Source organism: Chaetomium tenue (genome assembly GCF_020726465.1).
Source record: "Chaetomium tenue strain MPI-SDFR-AT-0079 chromosome Unknown F5144scaffold_1, whole genome shotgun sequence".
Classification (NCBI taxonomy): Eukaryota; Fungi; Ascomycota; class Sordariomycetes; order Sordariales; family Chaetomiaceae; genus Chaetomium; species Chaetomium tenue.
In genome coordinates, this window is record NW_027117329.1 from 5,373,239 (window position 1) to 5,391,421 (window position 18,183).

General features: G+C 56.0%; 6 protein-coding genes across 6 annotated transcripts; 1 reads left to right on the forward strand and 5 right to left on the reverse strand.

The window, feature by feature from the left end:
- Nucleotides 1-67: 67 nt before the first annotated feature.
- On the reverse strand, nucleotides 68-2,543 carry F5144DRAFT_71648 (major facilitator superfamily domain-containing protein). Its single transcript, XM_066793363.1, has 7 exons — nucleotides 2,108-2,543; nucleotides 1,233-2,028; nucleotides 1,048-1,135; nucleotides 925-999; nucleotides 618-851; nucleotides 468-555; nucleotides 68-410 (listed from the first exon to the last, which is right to left on the reverse strand). Exons 1-7 carry the CDS (start codon nucleotides 2,279-2,281, stop codon nucleotides 282-284), a joined length of 1,584 nt encoding a protein of 527 aa, XP_066649327.1. The 5' UTR covers nucleotides 2,282-2,543; the 3' UTR covers nucleotides 68-281.
- Nucleotides 2,544-3,542: 999 nt separating this feature from the next.
- F5144DRAFT_638559 (uncharacterized protein) lies at nucleotides 3,543-6,582 on the reverse strand (the record flags this gene model as incomplete). The annotated part of the gene is made up of 5 exons (XM_066792694.1): nucleotides 3,543-4,104; nucleotides 4,164-5,833; nucleotides 5,886-6,197; nucleotides 6,254-6,424; nucleotides 6,475-6,582. The coding sequence occupies 5 exons, from the start codon at nucleotides 6,580-6,582 to the stop codon at nucleotides 3,543-3,545; spliced, it is 2,823 nt and encodes a 940-aa protein (XP_066649328.1).
- A 1,360-nt stretch (nucleotides 6,583-7,942) lies between these two features.
- Nucleotides 7,943-9,671, reverse strand: F5144DRAFT_478326 (uncharacterized protein; the record flags this gene model as incomplete). Its single annotated transcript, XM_066785095.1, has 2 exons — nucleotides 7,943-9,378; nucleotides 9,593-9,671. 2 exons carry the CDS (start codon nucleotides 9,669-9,671, stop codon nucleotides 7,943-7,945), a joined length of 1,515 nt encoding a protein of 504 aa, XP_066649329.1.
- Nucleotides 9,672-10,591: 920 nt separating this feature from the next.
- F5144DRAFT_71747 (uncharacterized protein) lies at nucleotides 10,592-13,899 on the reverse strand. Its single transcript, XM_066793364.1, has 7 exons — nucleotides 13,291-13,899; nucleotides 12,925-13,090; nucleotides 12,740-12,867; nucleotides 12,478-12,681; nucleotides 12,076-12,421; nucleotides 11,095-12,013; nucleotides 10,592-11,032 (listed from the first exon to the last, which is right to left on the reverse strand). Exons 1-7 carry the CDS (start codon nucleotides 13,653-13,655, stop codon nucleotides 10,908-10,910), a joined length of 2,253 nt encoding a protein of 750 aa, XP_066649330.1. The 5' UTR covers nucleotides 13,656-13,899; the 3' UTR covers nucleotides 10,592-10,907.
- A 560-nt stretch (nucleotides 13,900-14,459) lies between these two features.
- F5144DRAFT_558192 (uncharacterized protein) lies at nucleotides 14,460-15,114 on the forward strand. Its single transcript, XM_066788066.1, has 3 exons — nucleotides 14,460-14,574; nucleotides 14,665-14,792; nucleotides 14,863-15,114. Exons 1-3 carry the CDS (start codon nucleotides 14,570-14,572, stop codon nucleotides 14,958-14,960), a joined length of 231 nt encoding a protein of 76 aa, XP_066649331.1. The 5' UTR covers nucleotides 14,460-14,569; the 3' UTR covers nucleotides 14,961-15,114.
- Nucleotides 15,115-18,102, reverse strand: F5144DRAFT_558193 (Sds3-like-domain-containing protein). Its single transcript, XM_066788067.1, has 4 exons — nucleotides 16,681-18,102; nucleotides 16,557-16,626; nucleotides 16,016-16,502; nucleotides 15,115-15,957 (listed from the first exon to the last, which is right to left on the reverse strand). The coding sequence occupies exons 1-4, from the start codon at nucleotides 17,771-17,773 to the stop codon at nucleotides 15,547-15,549; spliced, it is 2,061 nt and encodes a 686-aa protein (XP_066649332.1). The 5' UTR covers nucleotides 17,774-18,102; the 3' UTR covers nucleotides 15,115-15,546.
- Nucleotides 18,103-18,183: the final 81 nt, after the last annotated feature.

The window sequence follows — 18,183 nt, forward strand, 5'->3', positions numbered from 1 at the left end:
GAAGTGTTGTATGTACATACCACGCCGCGGGGCAGCATGCGCAATATCGACATCGGCTCCGACCGGTCCCGATCGGTTATCCAATGGGAATCAACAGTATCCTGAGCAATGGACCCTACGACTGGAGATGCATCATCTTGTCGGGCAGGTTTGAGCGGGGGCAGCATGCCATTTACGGCCCAATCTGATGCTTCATACTCCCATTACATGTACTCGATGGTATACGCAAAACCAAAAACAAGGACAAGCAGGCAGTTCGTCCCGAAAACTCCATCGGTGCCTTACAAGGCTGCCTTTCCCCGTGATTCAAACGGCAGCGCAACGACCAAAAGACCAGCAGCAATAAACAATGCTCCGCTGGTGTACACCGGCGCCGCAGTCTGGAGGTCGGCAAACATGGCCACGATGGGCTTTATCGATGTGTTAGCTTAAAATTAAGTCATTAGTGTTGGATAGAATCTACTTACCGCCATAATACCAAAAATGCGGTTGCAGGTCGCAGTGAGGGCATTCCCTGTCCCCCGCTGCGGCGTCGGGAAAAGCTCCGGCGTGAATCTACCCGACAGTGTTAGCAAGAGGCGGCCGCAGTGGTAATAACCAAGACCCATTTTACATACCCGTATAGCACGGCGTACATGACGTTCGAAGTGAAGTTGAAGGCGCAGTTCCAGCCCAAGAGGGCCGCCGAGTTGAGCGCCGTCGTCGACGCGTAGAGGAACACGCCAGTCAAGATGGTCGAGGCCGCGAGTGTGCCCTTACGGCCAAAGTTCGGCAGCTCAACCAAGAATCCACCGAGCAGTGCTCCAGGGACACCGACGACGGCAATGATCAGCGAGTTCCGGTACGTGAGGCTTGAGGACATGTCAGCTAGTGCTCCCCCGAGGAGGACATCGAGGAGATCAGGGGCCGCAAAATGTAACCTACTATGTCGAACCGTCTCCGAAATCCGCACCACGCGAGGCCTGGATAAATGGCAAGTAGGCATTGTAAAGGGGGTACCTGTTTTCGTCAGCTCTCGTCAACCTTCCCAGCAGGATATCAACATACCCTAGCCCGATGAACGCCCAAACAGCCATGATCAACCCGGTCGACAACGCAAGCTTCTTCGTGGCAAACAGCGCCTTTATCCTGTCGACTGCAAAAACGATGTCAGCTTCCCCTTCCCTGCTCAAAGCACCAGGAGCTGTCCCTACGCCCGAAGGCCAAGTGACAGAGAATAGATCCGAACTTACAATTGACATCCTCAAGCTTCCGCTTGACTGCCTCAGCAGCCTTTGCCTGGCGCACATACCCCTCCGGCTCGCAAGCCCTCAGGTCCTCCAGCGTCAGCTTCGTCTCCTTCCCATTCCGCTTCGCAACCTCATGCACGATCCGCACCGCGTCCTCGTCCCGCCCCTTCCCCATCAGATACTTGGGCGACTCATAGATAGTAAACAACCAAAACCGAATCACAAACATCACCACCGTCAGCCCGCCCATCGTAATCAACAACCACCGCCACCCCATATTCTCCTCGCGCCTACAATCCGCATCCGTCTCCTGACACGTCAAGTTCCCCAACAACGGCCACGCCACCAGCGTCGCCACCACCTGCGCAATGGCCCACGCCACCGACAGCACCGTCAACAAATACTGATGCGACGCCGGCAAAAACTCCAGATAAATCGCCGAATCCACCGGCAGATTCCCACCCACCCCAAACGACCACAACGCCGCAAACACCCCAATCGCCGCAAAACTCGGCGACCCCGCCGCCGCCATGCCAAACACCGCCGTGATGCCCAACGTCAGGTTGAACGCCCACTTGCGCCCGAACACGTCGCACCCGAAGCCCCAGAACAGCGCGCCCGCCAGCAGGCCGATGTTCTGGCTGAGCGTGAGGAGGGGGGGGCGCGCGGGGCCGAACTCGTTCTTCACGGGCGTGAAGATTAGCGAGGTTACGATCGGCCAGAGGTTGTCCGAGGCCCAGCCGAAGGAGATGACGGCGCTGAGCTGCCATTGGTACCACCCCATGCCAATGTCTTGGATCTGTAGGTATGAAGGGAAGGGGGGGTGGGTTAGGGATGGTGTTTATGGAGGGGGGGTCAAAGTGGGGGGGGGGGCTTACGGCGCGGTTGAGAAGCTTTGCTTTCTTCTCGTAGACGGGGTCGATTTGGCCTTCGGGTAGGATGGCGCTGAGATTGTCGCCCGAGTGGAGGGATACATCGTCTTGGGCGTGGGGGGACGTCTTGGAGTCTTTGCCCGCCGAGGGCGCTTTGCTGCCCGTTTCAATGTCGGCCATGTTGGCTTTGGCGAAGGGCCTGGCAAACGGTGGAGCAAGCGATTCGAGCCTCCTACAATCACCTTAGGTACTTTACGTATGTACCTAGTTGAGGTTTGAAGAGTTATCGAGGGTGCGGGCGGCGGGGCATGCAAGTCAATATATATAAGGTAGGCCCGAATATGCAACCCCGTCTCCAGCTGGGGGATCAGACCTCGGGACGGGCCTGCAGCTCTGTTGCACAACTTGGTGGTATCATTGGAACCTTGTCCCTCCTCCTCAACCCCCCTGCCCCCGGGAGCAGCTTACTGTAGCATACAACTTCGGTGGGCAAGGCTGCAGGAGCAGGTGGCAGCTCGGGCAGGCCGGGCAGGCAACAAAGGAAAGCGGGCGTGGGGGGAACCTATCAGATGGGGGAACTTTTAGACATGGAAAACTCAACCCCAATGCACCTCAAATGCACCCCCGACGCGCCCGAATCGCGCCATCCGCCCTGTCTCTCACCTTATTTGCGGGGGAGACGCATTCGGCAGCCGGGGTGACCTATGACGCCATTTCAGTGCTGCATCCGGCATCTCAAAGTGCGAGGTGCGGCGTCTGCCAATCGAAGGGCGCGGTGTTGGAGTTACCCCGTTTCTGACCGTGGGAAGGGTAATCGGGGTGTAACGGCGTTGTCTGGCTGCTTTATTATTTACTTGGTGGTGTTTTGTTCTTGGCATTGCAGACAGCCCCTGATTTCACGTAGCCCCTGAGACCAATAACCCCTGAGAGGGAACAAATGGAGGGCCCGACTCTCAGCATCAGGAGCAGCTTTCCAACCACTATCTGCAACAGACAATATACTACGTTTACAACGTGGTCTTCTCAGCCCCCGATAGTGATCTGACTCTCATCGTCACCGGAGACCGTTGCGACCTGGTCATTCGGAATGAAAGCGACCAAAGAATTACCTTGACTGTGTGCATAGGACGTCGGAGGGAAGAGGCTTTGTCTATTCGGCGGGCGAGGCAGCGCGGCATCATATTATACCTTACAAAACAAAATACTAAACCATCGCCATCTCCAGTACCTAAACGCTCGAGTATCGCTAGCAGCTCAACCTGAACATCGTACCGCCGTTCTGTACCGTACATTGGGGGCATCTCATCCCCCCACCCACCCATTCATTCATCCTCTAACCCGACGCCGAACCGAAATAACAGGGAGAAAATCAAGACTCCTCGCCAGCGCACAAATACGCCGCCACGCCCCAATACAACCCTGAACCACTCAGAAAGCCTGTTCACCGACCCTTTCTCTTGCCCATTTTCGCTACACCTGACCCAACCACCTGAGGGGGCGGATCGTTGTGCTGAAGCAGCAAGTGGCCGTTGATTTGTGAGAGGTTGTTGTCGTCCAACCTGCCAACATGGTCCATCGCCCTAACCATATGCAGGGCCGGGGCGTAGATCGCCGAAAACACGCCGCGGCCCTCGAGATCCTCAACATCCCAGTCAGCCTTCATGCCAACCTTGAGAAGGGCATTCTGTCGACACATGTCCTCCAGCTCGGCGGAGACCACGGCAGCCTCGTACCACCGTGCGACCTCGCCCTTGCTGTCTTTGATCATCCTGTTTGACCAGGGACGAGACTGCTTTCCCTCGTACGAGTTCCAGGAAGCTTTAGAATACGGGCCGCCCGAGTACGGCTCCGTCTTCATCTGTTGGACCTCGGTGATTTCGAGGGCGCTATTGCGGTCGATACTGGCAATACGCCACTTGGTCAGAACCCGGACCTCCCTCACATCCATGCAGGATGTAGTAGGCACTGCAAACTGGAGTTCCAAAGCGCCATTCTCGTTGCGTCTATGGACGTTGTCAGCATAAACCCACACTCGACTCCATAAGATGGACTCTTCACATACAGGATGCTTAGCGACTGCATCAGATCGCGCGCGAGGGAGCCGTACACGGCTTCTACCTCGTCAGTTTTGACATGGTGCATTACCATCCGTAAATCCCAGTGTCGACAGATCGCGTGGACGTAAATGGGCTTTGGCTTGTCCCACACCTGCTCGTTGTCGTTCAGACGAATCGAGTAGGATAGCTCGGCGCTGAGTGTGCCATCATCCTCAATGTCGACAATAAACGGGGGAATATGCTTTGCCAAACGTAATGCACAATAACAAGAATACGTCGTGGAAGCACAGCTCGGCTTGTGCTCCCAAATCGGAGCCCCTTCAACCTCGGTGTTGATCATGTCTTCGATGTTGGGGCCATACGCGGACAGGATTTTGGTAAAGTGGATGTTCCGGTTTCCCCCAAAGTCGCTCTTCAGTCGTTGCAGCAACGTCGCCTTCTCCCACCCTTCGCTGGGTGTACTCTCGCTGTTGAATGCCAGGCCGCTTTTATCCACCTTCTCGAGAATGATGCGCCCAAACTCGGCTCTTACTTCAACCTTGCCACGGCGGTAAGGGCCCGTGACTAAGAGCTTGGCCAATGCTGCGTGTATCTCGTTGACAAAACCTCCGGTGACGGGAAGGGCACCCGACGCCCCAGTTCCGGGCCTAGGAGCTGGCCGTAGGCTCAGCTGTGCGCTGGGGTTGCTGGGGTTGGTGAGCCCATGTGACTGCGAAGTATTACCACCGCTAACTTGACCGGTAGCTGTGTGCTTTTCCATTAGGACCTCGTCCTCGGCAGAGGTCCCTGGCTGCGGAGCACCGCGGCTCATCGGAAGGTTGGATGCCAAGTTCAGCGTCGGGTTACCCGCCCTATCCGCAGGGTCATCCACGGGTAGCGGAATGAGAGGGGCCATCCCCCAGTTGATTGTTGACCTCGGCATATCCTCAGCACTTCTGGTATCTACAGCAGCAAGCATGTCGATTAGACTGCCATCGCCTGTAAATCCGAGCTCCTCGTTTTGGGAGCCCATTATTTCCTTCGCTCTCGACATACCTAGCTGCGCTCGAAGGGCGGAGGGAGGTTGGCGAGAAGCTGACTTTTGAGTATTCGCGCCCGTCAAGGCTGGCGTCCCGGGACATAATGTTGTCTCGTCGTCATTGAAGTCCATGAGATCCTTCTGCTCTGGTACGCCAGATGAGCTGGCAGCTGCCTGAGAACCGGTGTCGAGAACATAGTGCGCGGCCCGTCTAACAGATTCCTCAGGGACTGGAACATTCTCAACCCAAGTCCCAACCTGGCGGTTGGCCTCGCTGCCGATATGTTTCTGTTCAAGGAAGTTGGGCTCTTTGGTGGGCGTATACTTGTCAATCATCCTGGTGAATATGGCAGGCCGGTTTCCCAGGGCTGTTTTGTCTCTTGGTCGAGCGGCAACCTTTGGGCCGAGTAAGGACACGTAACACCCCTTGTCAGGAGACCAAGGACAAATGCGAATTGAAGAGGACTCCCGATAGAGTATCTCGTATGAGTCTGCCAGGTTCGCTACCAGGAGCCGATCGATAAGTGTCGAGCAAGCTAGCCTTGGGTCGATGTTGGCCAGGTAGCGAATATCAGCCGTCAAACCGGGCGTGACTGGGCTGCGGCTATCCTCTGCATATACGACGTGATCTGCTCTCGGTGGAGGAGATAAGAGTTTCTATAGCGGTTAGCGGCTTCCCATACTAGGTCGCTGTTCTAATATCACTCACCCTGGCACTAAGCATGACTCTGAGTCTTTCCATGGCTTCACCAATGGACTGCTTCTTGTGACCGCCAATGAAAACCAGTCTTCCGGCAAGGGTGGGAGAAAGTTCGATGCCCAGTTCAGATGCCAACGCCATAGCTTGAGTGGTGTGTATGATTTCCCAGTATGAGTAAGGCTCATTGCCCTCATCAAGGTCATCCCAGAGCTCGACGCAAGGGTACTTGTCCAGGGCCTTGGGGCGACAGTACTGCTCGTCAACTTTACCGACGTCGGAAGACGGGTCATCTTGAGTGAACCACTCGTTTTCAAATGATGGCTGTTCAGTGTCAGTAAGATGACAGAATTCCTCCCACCGATGGTATTGTGCCCTACCTTGAGAGAGCCATCCAAGCTCAACAAGTCCTCTTCGCTGTCATCGAATGCATCTTCTTCAAATTCGCGAGCGAGGTGGCAAAACTGCCAACGGATTTCGTCCACCTGGTCCTCACGACAGCTGACCTTGAACCAACTGTACTCCCTGTCATAGAGAAACTCGGCTCGATCCTATACTCTATGTTAGTGTAAGGCCTGCAAAAGAAAAAGGGTAGATCTACAAATCCCTTCGCCTCTATGTCACGAATCACCTCATCGACCGCCTTGGGCGTGTACGTCCAAAGCGTCGTCAGGTAAAACTCGGTCATGGGCGGATCGGAGGTTGCCATCGTGGTAGATGCCGAAGCGACGGCAGAAACGCAACAAGTAGGTCAGATCTTTTATGGCGTAACAGTCAGCTTGGCTTGGTGAGAAAGTCAACCCAGCGAAGAGTTTGAGATTGCGAAAGAGAAGAGAAGTCAGTGCGTACAACAAGAGGTGCGGGGTGTGGGTAGGTGAATTTCTGCAGAACAGAAAGATGGGACGGCATGGAAAATCTCACCAATCCCACAACAGGTTTCTGGAAGTAACCTATTGCCTGGCAAGCTTTTCAAGTGAGAGGGCTCACTTAGGGCAGGACTGTAAAACAAAGCCTGCCCAAGCCGCTGAACTGGCTAGCAGGCTCTGGGAACAGGGAGATTTGAGGGCAGGTGCATGAAGGAAACAACAAAGGCACATAAGATTCTGGCAGTTGGAAGATTTAGGAGTGGCCAAGTGGCCTGGGGGTTCCACAATGCAGCTGCAGAGTCCAATCTGCCGATCGCCCTCCATGTCTCTCGAGGGAAGGAGCGAAGAGGGGGTGAAGGGGGAGGTGGGGAGGGGGGGGGGGGGGAGGTGCCAACTCGACCGGTGTGGCCTGGGCTGCCTAGACCAACCTATCTCTCACAAAGGTTATTAAACTAAGGAGCAGATAGATTCTCACAAAAATCGGGATGCTTCTTGTCCGTATGAGGCAAACCCGGTAACATGAAAGCTAGCTTCGGTGCTACTCCTTGTTGATATTTGCCCCCTGCCAAGCGACAAACATTCAACACAGGGACTTGCATAGCAACACAACGGCCCTATTGAAAATGCAAACACCGTCAACTTTTCTTTGGAAACATGAACTGCTTTACGGCTCTTAGATAATTTGAAAAGGACTCTCATATCACAAAGCAGGCAAAGACCCCTGACTATTCTGGTGATATGATTGCACGACGGATTCTACTGATTCCCAAACCCTGACCCTGACTTATTCCCAGCAACGCCGAACTCCCTGCCAATGGATACCTATTCCCTGAGTCCCGAGATCATCCATGAAATAGAACTGGAGCGGCATCTCTCCAAACCAACGAAGTGGCTGGTATGCCGCCATCCATGCATCAAACGCTCGCTCGCTCGCTCGACCGCTTTCGCCTGCCTGCTTTGCGTACCTGTTTTGTGTGCTCCAACCGATGAAAAGAAACGATGACAAAAAAACAAACAAACAAACTGGTCTATCGGCCCGCCCGTTCTGCCCGGCCTGCTGGCTGGTATCATCATTATGTATGTCATGAATCGCGGGAAAAAGCCCGCCGGAGAAAATGAAACCAACGGGAGGGGGAGGGGTGACCCCCTTCCCTCCAAGCCGGCGAGACCACCGCCCCCCTAACGAATCCCCTCCCAGCCCCTTTATTGAGCCCACTCAATCTTCTCCTTCACGTTCAGCGCCCACCTCAGCTTATCCAGCACCTCGCGGGCCTCCTGCAGCGTGCGCTCCTGCTCCCTTTCCCTCCCATCCGCCTTGCGCTTGATATCCTTGAGCCCTTCCTCCTGCTCCCGCTTATACCTCTCAAACTGGGCCTCAATCTCCTCCTTCTGCCTCCTCAACTCGCGAATATTCCCATCCTGCTGATCGCACAGCTCGCGCAGCGTCTCAATCTTCCCATCATCCTTCTTCCGCTCCACCACCAACCCATCCACCTCCCTCTTCACCTTCACCACCTCCCGCTTCACCTCCTCGCCCTGATCCTTCCAGTGGCTGCTGATAGCATTGTAGCGGCCCTCGCACAGGGCGGCGTAGTTGGCGGCGTCCTCGACCTGGCGCTTGGCGTCGGCGCGGGCGGCGTCCATCTCGTCCTTCCAGACGCGCTCGCGCGCGGCCGCGTCCACGGCCCGCCGCCGTTCCAGCTCCACCGCGTCCTGCAGCGTCTCCACCTGCCGCTCCTTGCGCGCCAGCAGCGTCTTGGTCACGTTGGCCTCCAGCAGCCGCGACTCGTAGTCTGAGATGACTCGCTCGAGCTTGTCTTCGAGTAGTCGTGCGGTTTGTCGGGATTCTTCGGCCCGTAGTCGCTCGATCTGGATGTCGCGCTTGAGGGCCTCGTTGTCCGAGACGAGTCGGTTGATTACGCGCCCTGTCTTGCCGAGCCCCGCTTTGCCTACTGAGTTGTCCCAGCCGTTGGAGAGGTTGGCTTCGGTCGCTGTGAGGGAGGGGTCGTTGGTGGAGCTGGAACCGCCGCCGCCGCCGGGGTCGGCGGAGGTGTTGGGTGGTTGGAGCGAGGAGTTTGTGCTGGACACGTTGAGGCTGTTCTCGCGGGTGGGGAGGCTGTCGAGGTGGTTATCGGCGCCATCGTATGCCGTTTCTGAGGCGCTGAGTTTTAATTTGTTGTATGACGGCTTCCTGGGTATCCCGGTTGATGTTGCCGCTTGTATCCGCCGGGGCGAGTTTGACGATGCCATGCTGGCAGTGCTATTGAGCGAGCTTGAAAAGCCCGAATCCCGTGATGTTGAGTGTGATGGCGTTCCGTCAGTGCCGGAATCTTCATCTGCATATCTCTGCCTGTCGTCGAGACTGGGTACTGTTCGAATGGTCGAGTTCATGCGGTTCGGGGTGCGGGGGGACAAAGACGAGGCGGTTACGGGAGGGACCGCTTTTCCGTTGGTTCCGGTTGTTGCTGTCCGGGACATAGCGGAGTTTATTGTGCCTTCGGACGCGGGTGTGAGGGTGGACCGGGGCGAAGGGCGCTCATGCAAGGACTTGGACGACGCCTTGCTCGGCGTTGACTTGGTTGGGGTTGTCGCCGGTGTTGCCGTAGGTGGAGCAACGGTCGCGGGGGAGATATCTTTGGCTGCACACTGTTAGCCTCCGCCAGCATTATCATCCCAACTTGGACTCTGAAGTTGTGTCCAACGCCCTGACAACTTGTCTAGCGCGTAACTAAACTGCAGCTATCCGAACACAGCACCCTGCTGTTTGCGAGGGCACGTTTCCGAGCACACATAAGATTGGACTCTTCCCGGGGATCTCTCTGGTCGGTGGCACAAGGCGGGGGTCAGACATACTGTGTTGGTCGTCTCGGTGGATTGAGAAGGCCGGCTTTTTATCGGAATGCGGCCGGACCTTCAAAAGTCTGTTGCGCATTTCTTGGAAGACGGGCGAGTCTGGGTTCGGTTCGAAGGCAACACCACGGAGAACAGTGCCAGGGGGGGCAGAGCTTGTTCCCACTTCAAAGCGGGTCTGGTCTTTTCGGCGACGGAGGGCTGTTGTCTCAATTGCTTCTGTGGGTCAGGTGGTTTGGCTGACTTGAACCTCACACACACACATGTAATTGCAAAAACGAGAGCCTTAAGATAGTAACGAGGAGAAGGACGATGTGTCTACCAGCCGGAATCTCGGGCCTTTTTGGACGATGTTGACCTTGGATCGGTTTAAGATGTTCTTATTTGCTTGGCACAGCAGACAAGGCAAAGCTGTGGCTTACAGGGCAATGTAAATTAATTCCGGGGATGAAGGGATCAGAGAGGGCCAGAAGCTGGAACGATGAACAAAGCAAAAGTGGGTGGTCAACAGCTTCTGTTTATCCTCGTGGCGGCTGCACCACTTTGACAAAAACAACCCTATGGTTGGTACGATAGGTACGGTTGGTCCCCCGTCAAACGATTAATCCATCAAGACTGCGACCATCTTTGAGGCCGGCGCGCTGCAAAGTGCAGCAAACATGCTCGATTCTACTGCCACAGCAACCATGCAACCTCTCGAGCGGGGCCCTGTTCTTTTCATTGTGAGTGGCTGCTAAATTCATCAGCCCCTGTGCTCGGCCCGCTGGGTTGGAATCTGAGACAGGGATCTGTCAGGTGGAAGGTCTGTGCCTGGCAGTCATGGGGAACTTCCTGCAGCTTTGTTGAACATGGAACAATGCGATGGCTGTGTTTTCGTTTCTTGACTCGAGATCAGCAGATTGACTTTTTCATTGCGAAGCGTACATAGAAATTACACCCTTTGGGGAGAAACATTATTTATTTCTTTATTTCATCTCGGTCATCTTTTAAACAAGTGTGAGGATGGCAGGTAAAGTTTGCCAAATCTGTGCTTTTAATATGACGGTTTATGCCAATGACGCATCTTCGACACGTCGCGTCTTCGCGTCGCGTGTCACTAATAACTAAGGTAGTCACCTCGTACAGGTCCTCTTTTCCCCTGACCAACGCCTCCGCCCTCGCCCACAGTTTGCTTTGATGGCCTTCGACCTCGTACACCCGGTTAAACCCAGTCCGGGCCCTAGTTGTGGAGATAGAATACATAATAGGTCATACACTATGTCGACGCCCGCTATTCCGTCCCTCTCTTTCCCGTCGTCGATGTTCCGTGTCTTGTTCTTCATGTCGCAATCGCCATGCTGTTCGCAGCCGCCGCATCGCTTCCAGTGCCTCGGGTTTGCGATTCGATGAACCCCGGCCTCCACTTGACGAGGTACTTGGCCGCCAGGGGGCGCGCGTCCTCATCTACGCGAGTCAGTCTAAGCCTCAACGCAATACCGGGGAAAAGGGGTTAGGTAAGCACTCACACTCGGTCCAAATCTCCGCCACGGTATCCAGCGCAATCTCCCTCACCGGCGGCCTCATTATCACGAGGTACAGCAGACTCGTCAGCGCGAGCTGCACCGTCGTCGGGTCGGCGCAGAGCGCCTTGAGCTTCCCCAGCAGCGGCGCGCTCAGCTCAGGGATCTCGGCCAGGAACCGTGTTAGCACCTTGTCTTGAGCGGTAATGTAGCTCAAGAACCCATCCACCAGCCGCAGCGCGCACTTCTCGTAGTTGAGCTCCCCGCCGCTGCCGTTCCGCTTCGTCAGCTGGTCGTTGTACCATTCCTCGCAGAGCCAGGCGACGGCGATTTCTATGCGCCGCCGCCAGTCCTCGAGGATGTAGGTAAAGAGCAGTTCCCGGATGCTGTCGCCAAGCGACGCGCGGGGGCGGTCGAGGGCGCCTTCTTCGGACTTGATGCCGCTGCTGGGCGCGCCATCGAGGCCGGCCGTGCTGCGGGTCGCGAGGCGCGTGATGACTGTTAGCCAGGAATCGCGGTCGTACGAGCTCGCGGCCAGGCGGTTGATGCCCGCCTTGGGTTTCCGCACCGCCGCGCCGGGGTCTTTGAGGGTTGATAACGGTCCGAAGACGCGGGAGGCAGCTGCTTGGCTGAGCTTGGCGGCAGCGTCGGGGTCGAGGGTGGGTGGTGGTGGTAGGCTGAATGGGCCGAGGGCCATTTCCGCGCCGGCGTCCGCGGCATGCCCCATGAGCTCTTCTGGAGGGGCATTGTCGAGTTTGTTGAGGATCTGTTCCGTGTCCTCGGCTGGGGTGAGGTCTGGCTCGTAGTCGTCGTCGTCTTCTTCGACGCCCAAGGGGGCCGTGGCAGCGTTCATCACGGCAGGCTGAGCCGCTGCTGCCGCGGCTGCCCCTGCAGCGTGGAGAGAAGTGAGGCGGTCCCGGATACCCTAGTAAGGTCAGTCGGTACTCATATACTACGGTCGCTAGGTCCGTTTCTGAGAGCACTTACGTTGAGAGCCAGGTCCAAAACATTCTGATCGAGGGCGGCTAATGTCCTGACGCCGATCTTGGCGGCAAGATTCGCCGGTAACTGCGTGGCATCGAACGCTTGCAACCCGGCGTTGTTTGTGAGCGTGAATACACCGGCAAGCGTATGCGGCCCCGGTCCCAGAGGAGGGACCGAAAACTGAGGAGCGCCGGCTTCCACCTTTTGTCTTTTGGCGTCACCATAACCCGCCACGGCTTGGTCGGCAAGCGCTCTTTTACGGCCGGCCTCGTCAAATATTTCGGCTCGTGACCGCATCAGCCTCTCGACATATTGCTGAATCCTCCCCGACATGGGATTATTGGGGTCTCTGGTACATTGTTAGCTGAGTGAGCCTCCTGTGATCATACCCATGATGTTGCTTACCGCCTAAGGAGATGAGTCAGGAACATGCGGGTAGTTTTTTCTAAAGACCTAACAAGCACCCTGGTCTTCGATGTCATTGGGGAGTTGGCTAGCTTTAGCGGATTGTAATTGAGAACCGTGTTGAGGATGCGATTTGATGTATTTGGCCTGGACCGAGTGAGGATAGAAAGACAGTTGATGGTGGCATCAACAAGTAGGGCATCACTTTTGAAGCAAGTCAGTTGTCAATATTCCCACAGTGCGAGTATACAATGTAGCCCACCTGCTGTTGTCCTGCAACACGCCCAGCATTCTATCCAGAAGTCCAGTCGCTTCAGCCTCCAGCTGCCGGGGATCTAGGAGGGGATGGTTCGGCGGTATCATGTTGAGAGAGATATCGAGTCCGTTGTACTGCGTGTTCCATGTTAGCGCTTGCTATACCGCCCCATTGCACCGGCGACCACTAACCTTTTGCTCTGTCCCATTCGACGCCGTTTGCGCGAGCACAACCCGCTGAGCGAATTTTATGCAGCTCAGCTTGACGGGTACCGGCGCCCCATCCCAGATACGTAATATCCTCGACTTGACGGCCGACATTTGTTCCCAGCTTTCGGTGTGGTAAGAGTTGTTGATACTATGACACCCGGATTAGCATAGCCCCCTGTTTGATCTGAATACATAGCACCGCGACAAAATATCAACGCCCAGGGATCAGGCGCACACCAGAAGAAGCAGGTGTCACATGCAGCAAGCACTCTCCCCTCCAGCCCCTTTTCCCCCACCAAGCTAGGCTACCCAACAACCCCTCCAACAAAAAAAAAGAAGAATACTCACATCCACCTCACGGCAACGGGATACGCGCTCGCAGCCGCCGCGATACTAGCCTTGAGCACGATGACGTCCTCGCCGGGGGCGTCGAGCAGGCCCCTGATGGTGTCGAGCACGGCGACGGTGATGTTCTCCTTGTCGCGCATGGAGAGCACGGGGGTGGCGAGGGACTCGGCCAGGAACTCGGCGCCCCATCGCCGCAGCTCGACGGGCGCCGTCGGGCCGATGATGGGCAGCACGCCCTTGACGATGCGGTCGTAGTAGGTCGCGTTCTCGAGCACCAGCTTGCGGGCCGCGCCGAGCTGCTCCAGCTGCTCCGCGACCGAGACTCCATTGCCCGAGGGGGCTGTCGAGGTGGAGTCGGCAGCCATGGTGGGTGGTTGTTCGTTGCGTTGCTCTTGCTCACGCGTCTCTCTCTGGTGGTCGGGGGGGGGGGGATAACGGAGAAGAAGCGTTGGGTGTTGCTCGATGGACCGTTGTCGAGAGTGTGAAGGTGGAGGTAAAGCAGCAAAAATTCTACAAAGAGCGCTGTCTGATGCTTGGACGGGCAAAGGGGACAGGACAAGGCAGTCTAGGTTGGTTGGTGGTCGACCAGGCCAGCGCGATGTATTGCAGCTTGTGCTGGTCCCAAATGATGCCTCCGCTCAGATGATGCCCTGATGCGCTGAACGAGAGCTAAATAAAGCAGGTACTGTTGCAGCCCACAGACAATGATCACCTCCGAAAGTCAAATCTCCAGTAACGACTTGCGAAACCCAAAGGCGGAGGTCAAGTCATACTGCGCTGCGAAATCCCAGGTTGTTGAGTGCCAGTGGAGCAAACCCGGAAAAGTCAAGTTGTGTGGCAGAGGCAGAGGTTGATGGCATCAGAAATGACCAGATTCATCAATTCCACCGTCAGCAATGTTTGCGTGATGCGGTTCAACGATCGTCTCAATCTGAAATTTCCTCTTCCGGTCGTCTCAACAGATTCAGTGGTCGTGGTCAAGGTGGAAAATGGATTCGGGGATTGTGGTGAGTTGAAGTTTGGCTTTGTTCCAGCCTTGCAAGGTGCGAGACGCGCTTTGAAGCAAGGTGACGTGAAAGGAGCCAAGGGCTACAGGGTGCACGGACCGTTTCACTGCGGGAATGCGCCCGTCTCCCCATTGGCTTGCTTGCGATAAGCTACATCACCACACACAACCCACGCGGCAACATCCGATGCTCGCCTTCATTTTCCCCATTTAAAGATCACATCACCAGCAGCCGTCGTGTGGAAGCACCCACAGCGCTCTCATAACGCAGCCATGGTGTAAGTTCACCATCCACTACCACCACTACTACAACCGCCACTGCCACATTCCACTTACCAAACGCCCCCCTCTTCTAACCCCCGCAAAAGACTCTCACGCTCGAGCTACTACGACAACCGCAACCGCCAGTCAGCCGCCCTGATCCGGGCCCGGCGGCCGTACTTGGTCAAGAACGCTGTGGTTGGGCTCGGTATCTCGGCTTTTGCCATTAGTATCTGTACGGCCGCCCCCCCGCCCCTAACTTGCAGCTTCTCCCGGTTCCGGTTGACTGACCCAGGATTGTCTAGGGGCCTACACCATCACCGCGATCGGCCAAGACGAGTTCGAGGATGTCAAGGTTCCCGATGTGCCAGTAAAGCCTACCTCCCAAGGTGCGAACAAATAAAGGGAGGGGGCCTGCTTATACCAACCTAGTGGAGAGGGACACACTGCTCCTGCATGGTGGGGGGAATGGGTTGTCGTTGGAACTGCAATTGTATTACTTTACATGTACAATCGACACTAATATGGAGTTGGGGAATCTATTTTCGATTCAAACACAGCGATGGCTTCCCGCCGGGCGTCTAGCCCGGGTAACAACAACTCAGACAAAAACACCTGGTATCCCCGCGCGCTGGGTCCTACGCATCCAAACAAGCACCACAACCCCGACCAAATACAACCCCGCGATGGGCAAAACCGGCTGTTTGTACACATCCTCATCCATACACATGCCTCATCTATACGACATTAGTCGATCCGAGAACCCAGACCGTATCCTTCCTTGCCACGTCAAATGCCCAGACCGAAAAAGGCAGAAAAAGAAAAACGCAAATCGCGGCGGAAATGCTCAGCCACCATGATACAACAAGTTCCATGGGGTTCCCCAATGCCTGGCGCTAAACTCCGTTAAGTTTTGGCGATGAAAACCGCTTGCCCTCCAAGGACGTGCTCAAGATGAATGAAACGAAAAAAGGAAAGAAGCAAAAAAATCAAGATGCATGAATGACAGGCTCTCGCCTGAGGGCCTCTGGGCCCATTTTCCCCTTGAGAGACGGCTCGGGCACAACTGGCGACTGAGTCTTTGACACTTGCACCGGGGAATCGCCGTTGAGGATAGTAGTCGTGCTTGAAGAGAACAAACCCCCAGGTTGGTTCGAATGCCTCTTCGGCGCCGACGACGGACCGGCAAACGTGGGCTGAAAACTGTTGTTGTCACGGTGTGCTTGTGGCTGCTGCGCCCGGTGGGATGGGTGGTTTGGGTTTGCCCACGGGGTTTGTTCAATAAACTGCTCGCCGGCGGCACCGAGCCCTTGGACGAACGAGGCGAGACCTCCCGGGTATTCCGGCCGGAAGGCGGCCGCTTGGTTTGATGTCTGCCTCGGTATTGGCTCACGGATGCTCTAGTGCCGCTATTAGCTTCGGTCGAAACCGCACAACCGGTATTAGTACCAAACTCACATGAATAGCGTCGAAATCCGCCTCCATCTGTTCTTCAGAAGCGCCGTTGATAGATGGTGCCGCGGGGAAACCGACGTGCTTGGCGAAGCCGGAAAGAATCGAGACTTCTTTGTTGTACGAGACGGCGTTTCTGAGGGCTTGTTGTCTCGTAGCAGGGAATCGAATCCCATAGTCCGGTATTGTGTTCGCCGCCCGCCGGCGTTCTTGTTGAATTTGGTACCACTCTTCGCCCAGCTCTGTCACCATCTCGTCCCTCGATTCGCGCACAGCCTGGTAAAACTGGGACATGATCTGCGCACGCTCCGCAACTGCTCGGTGTCGGAGGACCGACAATTTGAATTGCCACTCAAGGCCGCTCTTCCTGATTTTCTCCGCCCGCCGCTCTTCAAGGCACTGAAGCATCGCGAGATATTCGGGGTGCGTCGGATTGTCGCTCGTAAGCATGGCCTCTTCCTGGTTGAGCTGCTCCAGCCGTTCCTGGTATAATCTGGAGGAAATCAGCATTTGAACTTTAAAGTGTGTGGCCAAACAATGTACGGACCGTTCTCGGAAACTGCTAAACTGCTTCTCGATGCCTATTAGCTCTTCCCACGCCGCTTTTTTCCGTTCCACTGCTGCCCAGTTAGCTTTGACCAAGGCGGAAGAGAGGGTTGCCGGCTACGTACACTCTTCCTCGTTACGGTGGGCTGCCTCGGCTTCCTCGTCGACTTCGTCGGCGTGGTCATCCTCGGCTTGCGGCGTGGGCACCTCGACGCTTTGCACGTCGGCATCTTCTGGAGGTTCGTCTGGCGCTTCTTCCTTTGTAGTGGTTTCCCCTGGGCTTTTGCTTTTCTGCTTCTTCGTCGGACTGCGCTTCCCTTTCCGGGACCTAGTTGACACGACAAGGTCTTCATCGCCCGTGTCGGGAAGCTCCTCCTTAGCCTCCGTCGTAGCGACAACTTCTTCGTTATCCTCTTCAGCAGTGTGGTTGCCGCTTTGCGGATTTGTCGAAAGACCGTCGTCGTCAGCCATGGCAACTTCGTCGGGAGACTCCTGGTCGGCCGCGCTAACCGAACCGGTCCGCTTTTTCAGCGGCTGCTCAGATTCCGAGTGCTCGGTCGCAGAGGAGCGCTTCCGTTTCCGAGAATCGGCCGAGCTTTTTCTTGGGTGTGAAGTGGGCGCGTCTTTGGTGGGAGCGGTCTGGCTCTTCTTGGCCAATGTGGCCGCCCGGAGCCGAGACTCTTTGGCCGAGTCCACCTCAGGTTCGCTAGAGGGTATTGACACGTCGTCATCCTCTCCGTCCTCTCCTTCGGAGACGGAATTGTGACTGCTAGTCACGTCCCCGGTCTCAATGTCGGCACGCAGCTGTTGGTGTAGCTTGCTCGGGCTTCGTTCGAAAATTCGGTCTCGGCGGTCTGTAAATCGCCGATTCCCCTCACCAGTTGTATTCAACATGTCGCGTGTCGCGCCATTCTTTGGCGGGGTATCGTAAAGCCGTTCTGTCTCGGCCTCTGAATCATTCACGTCCACCTCTGAAAGCTTGCTTTCGTCGTCCGACTCGGAGGCGGCGTCAGAGTCGGGGTCGCCTTGGGTACCATTCCGATTCGGGGTGTTGTGGCCATCGCTGAGGTCGCGCATGTCTAAATCCACCTCGTCGCCATATCCATCCTTGTCTTCGGGCTCGCTAAGGGGGCTCGAGACGCTGCTGGGGCTGTTGTCCAGCAAGGGCGGGGGCGGGCTCGACAGTGCCAAAGGCGGCGCGGTATCACCTGTGGCCATCGTAGACCATGCAGTTAGGTTTATAGTGAATCGCTAAATATTGTGCCAATGACGCCGTGGGCGTTTGTGGTCGAGAAAGTAGGGTCGCGCAAAAATGAACTCGACGGGTTCCGCGAGCGGGCGGCTTTGCTGTCGGCAGCGGTTGCGACCGGAAGAATAATAATGACGAGGGCGCCCAAAGAGATAAATAAAATTTGTCGATGAAGCCAGAATAATACGGTGCGTTACTGCTGTCAATCTCACGCAAAAGGGCTGAACGCATGTGTGGTGGGTAGGATTGGAAAGTTTGGTGGTGCCCGGTATTGACCAAGAAGATGGGAACAGGAGCGACAGAGCAGCACAGACGGGCGGGATGACCGAGAGCTGCTTGCCCGCCGGCCGAGTTCCTGCGACCCTGGAAAGCGGTGTTT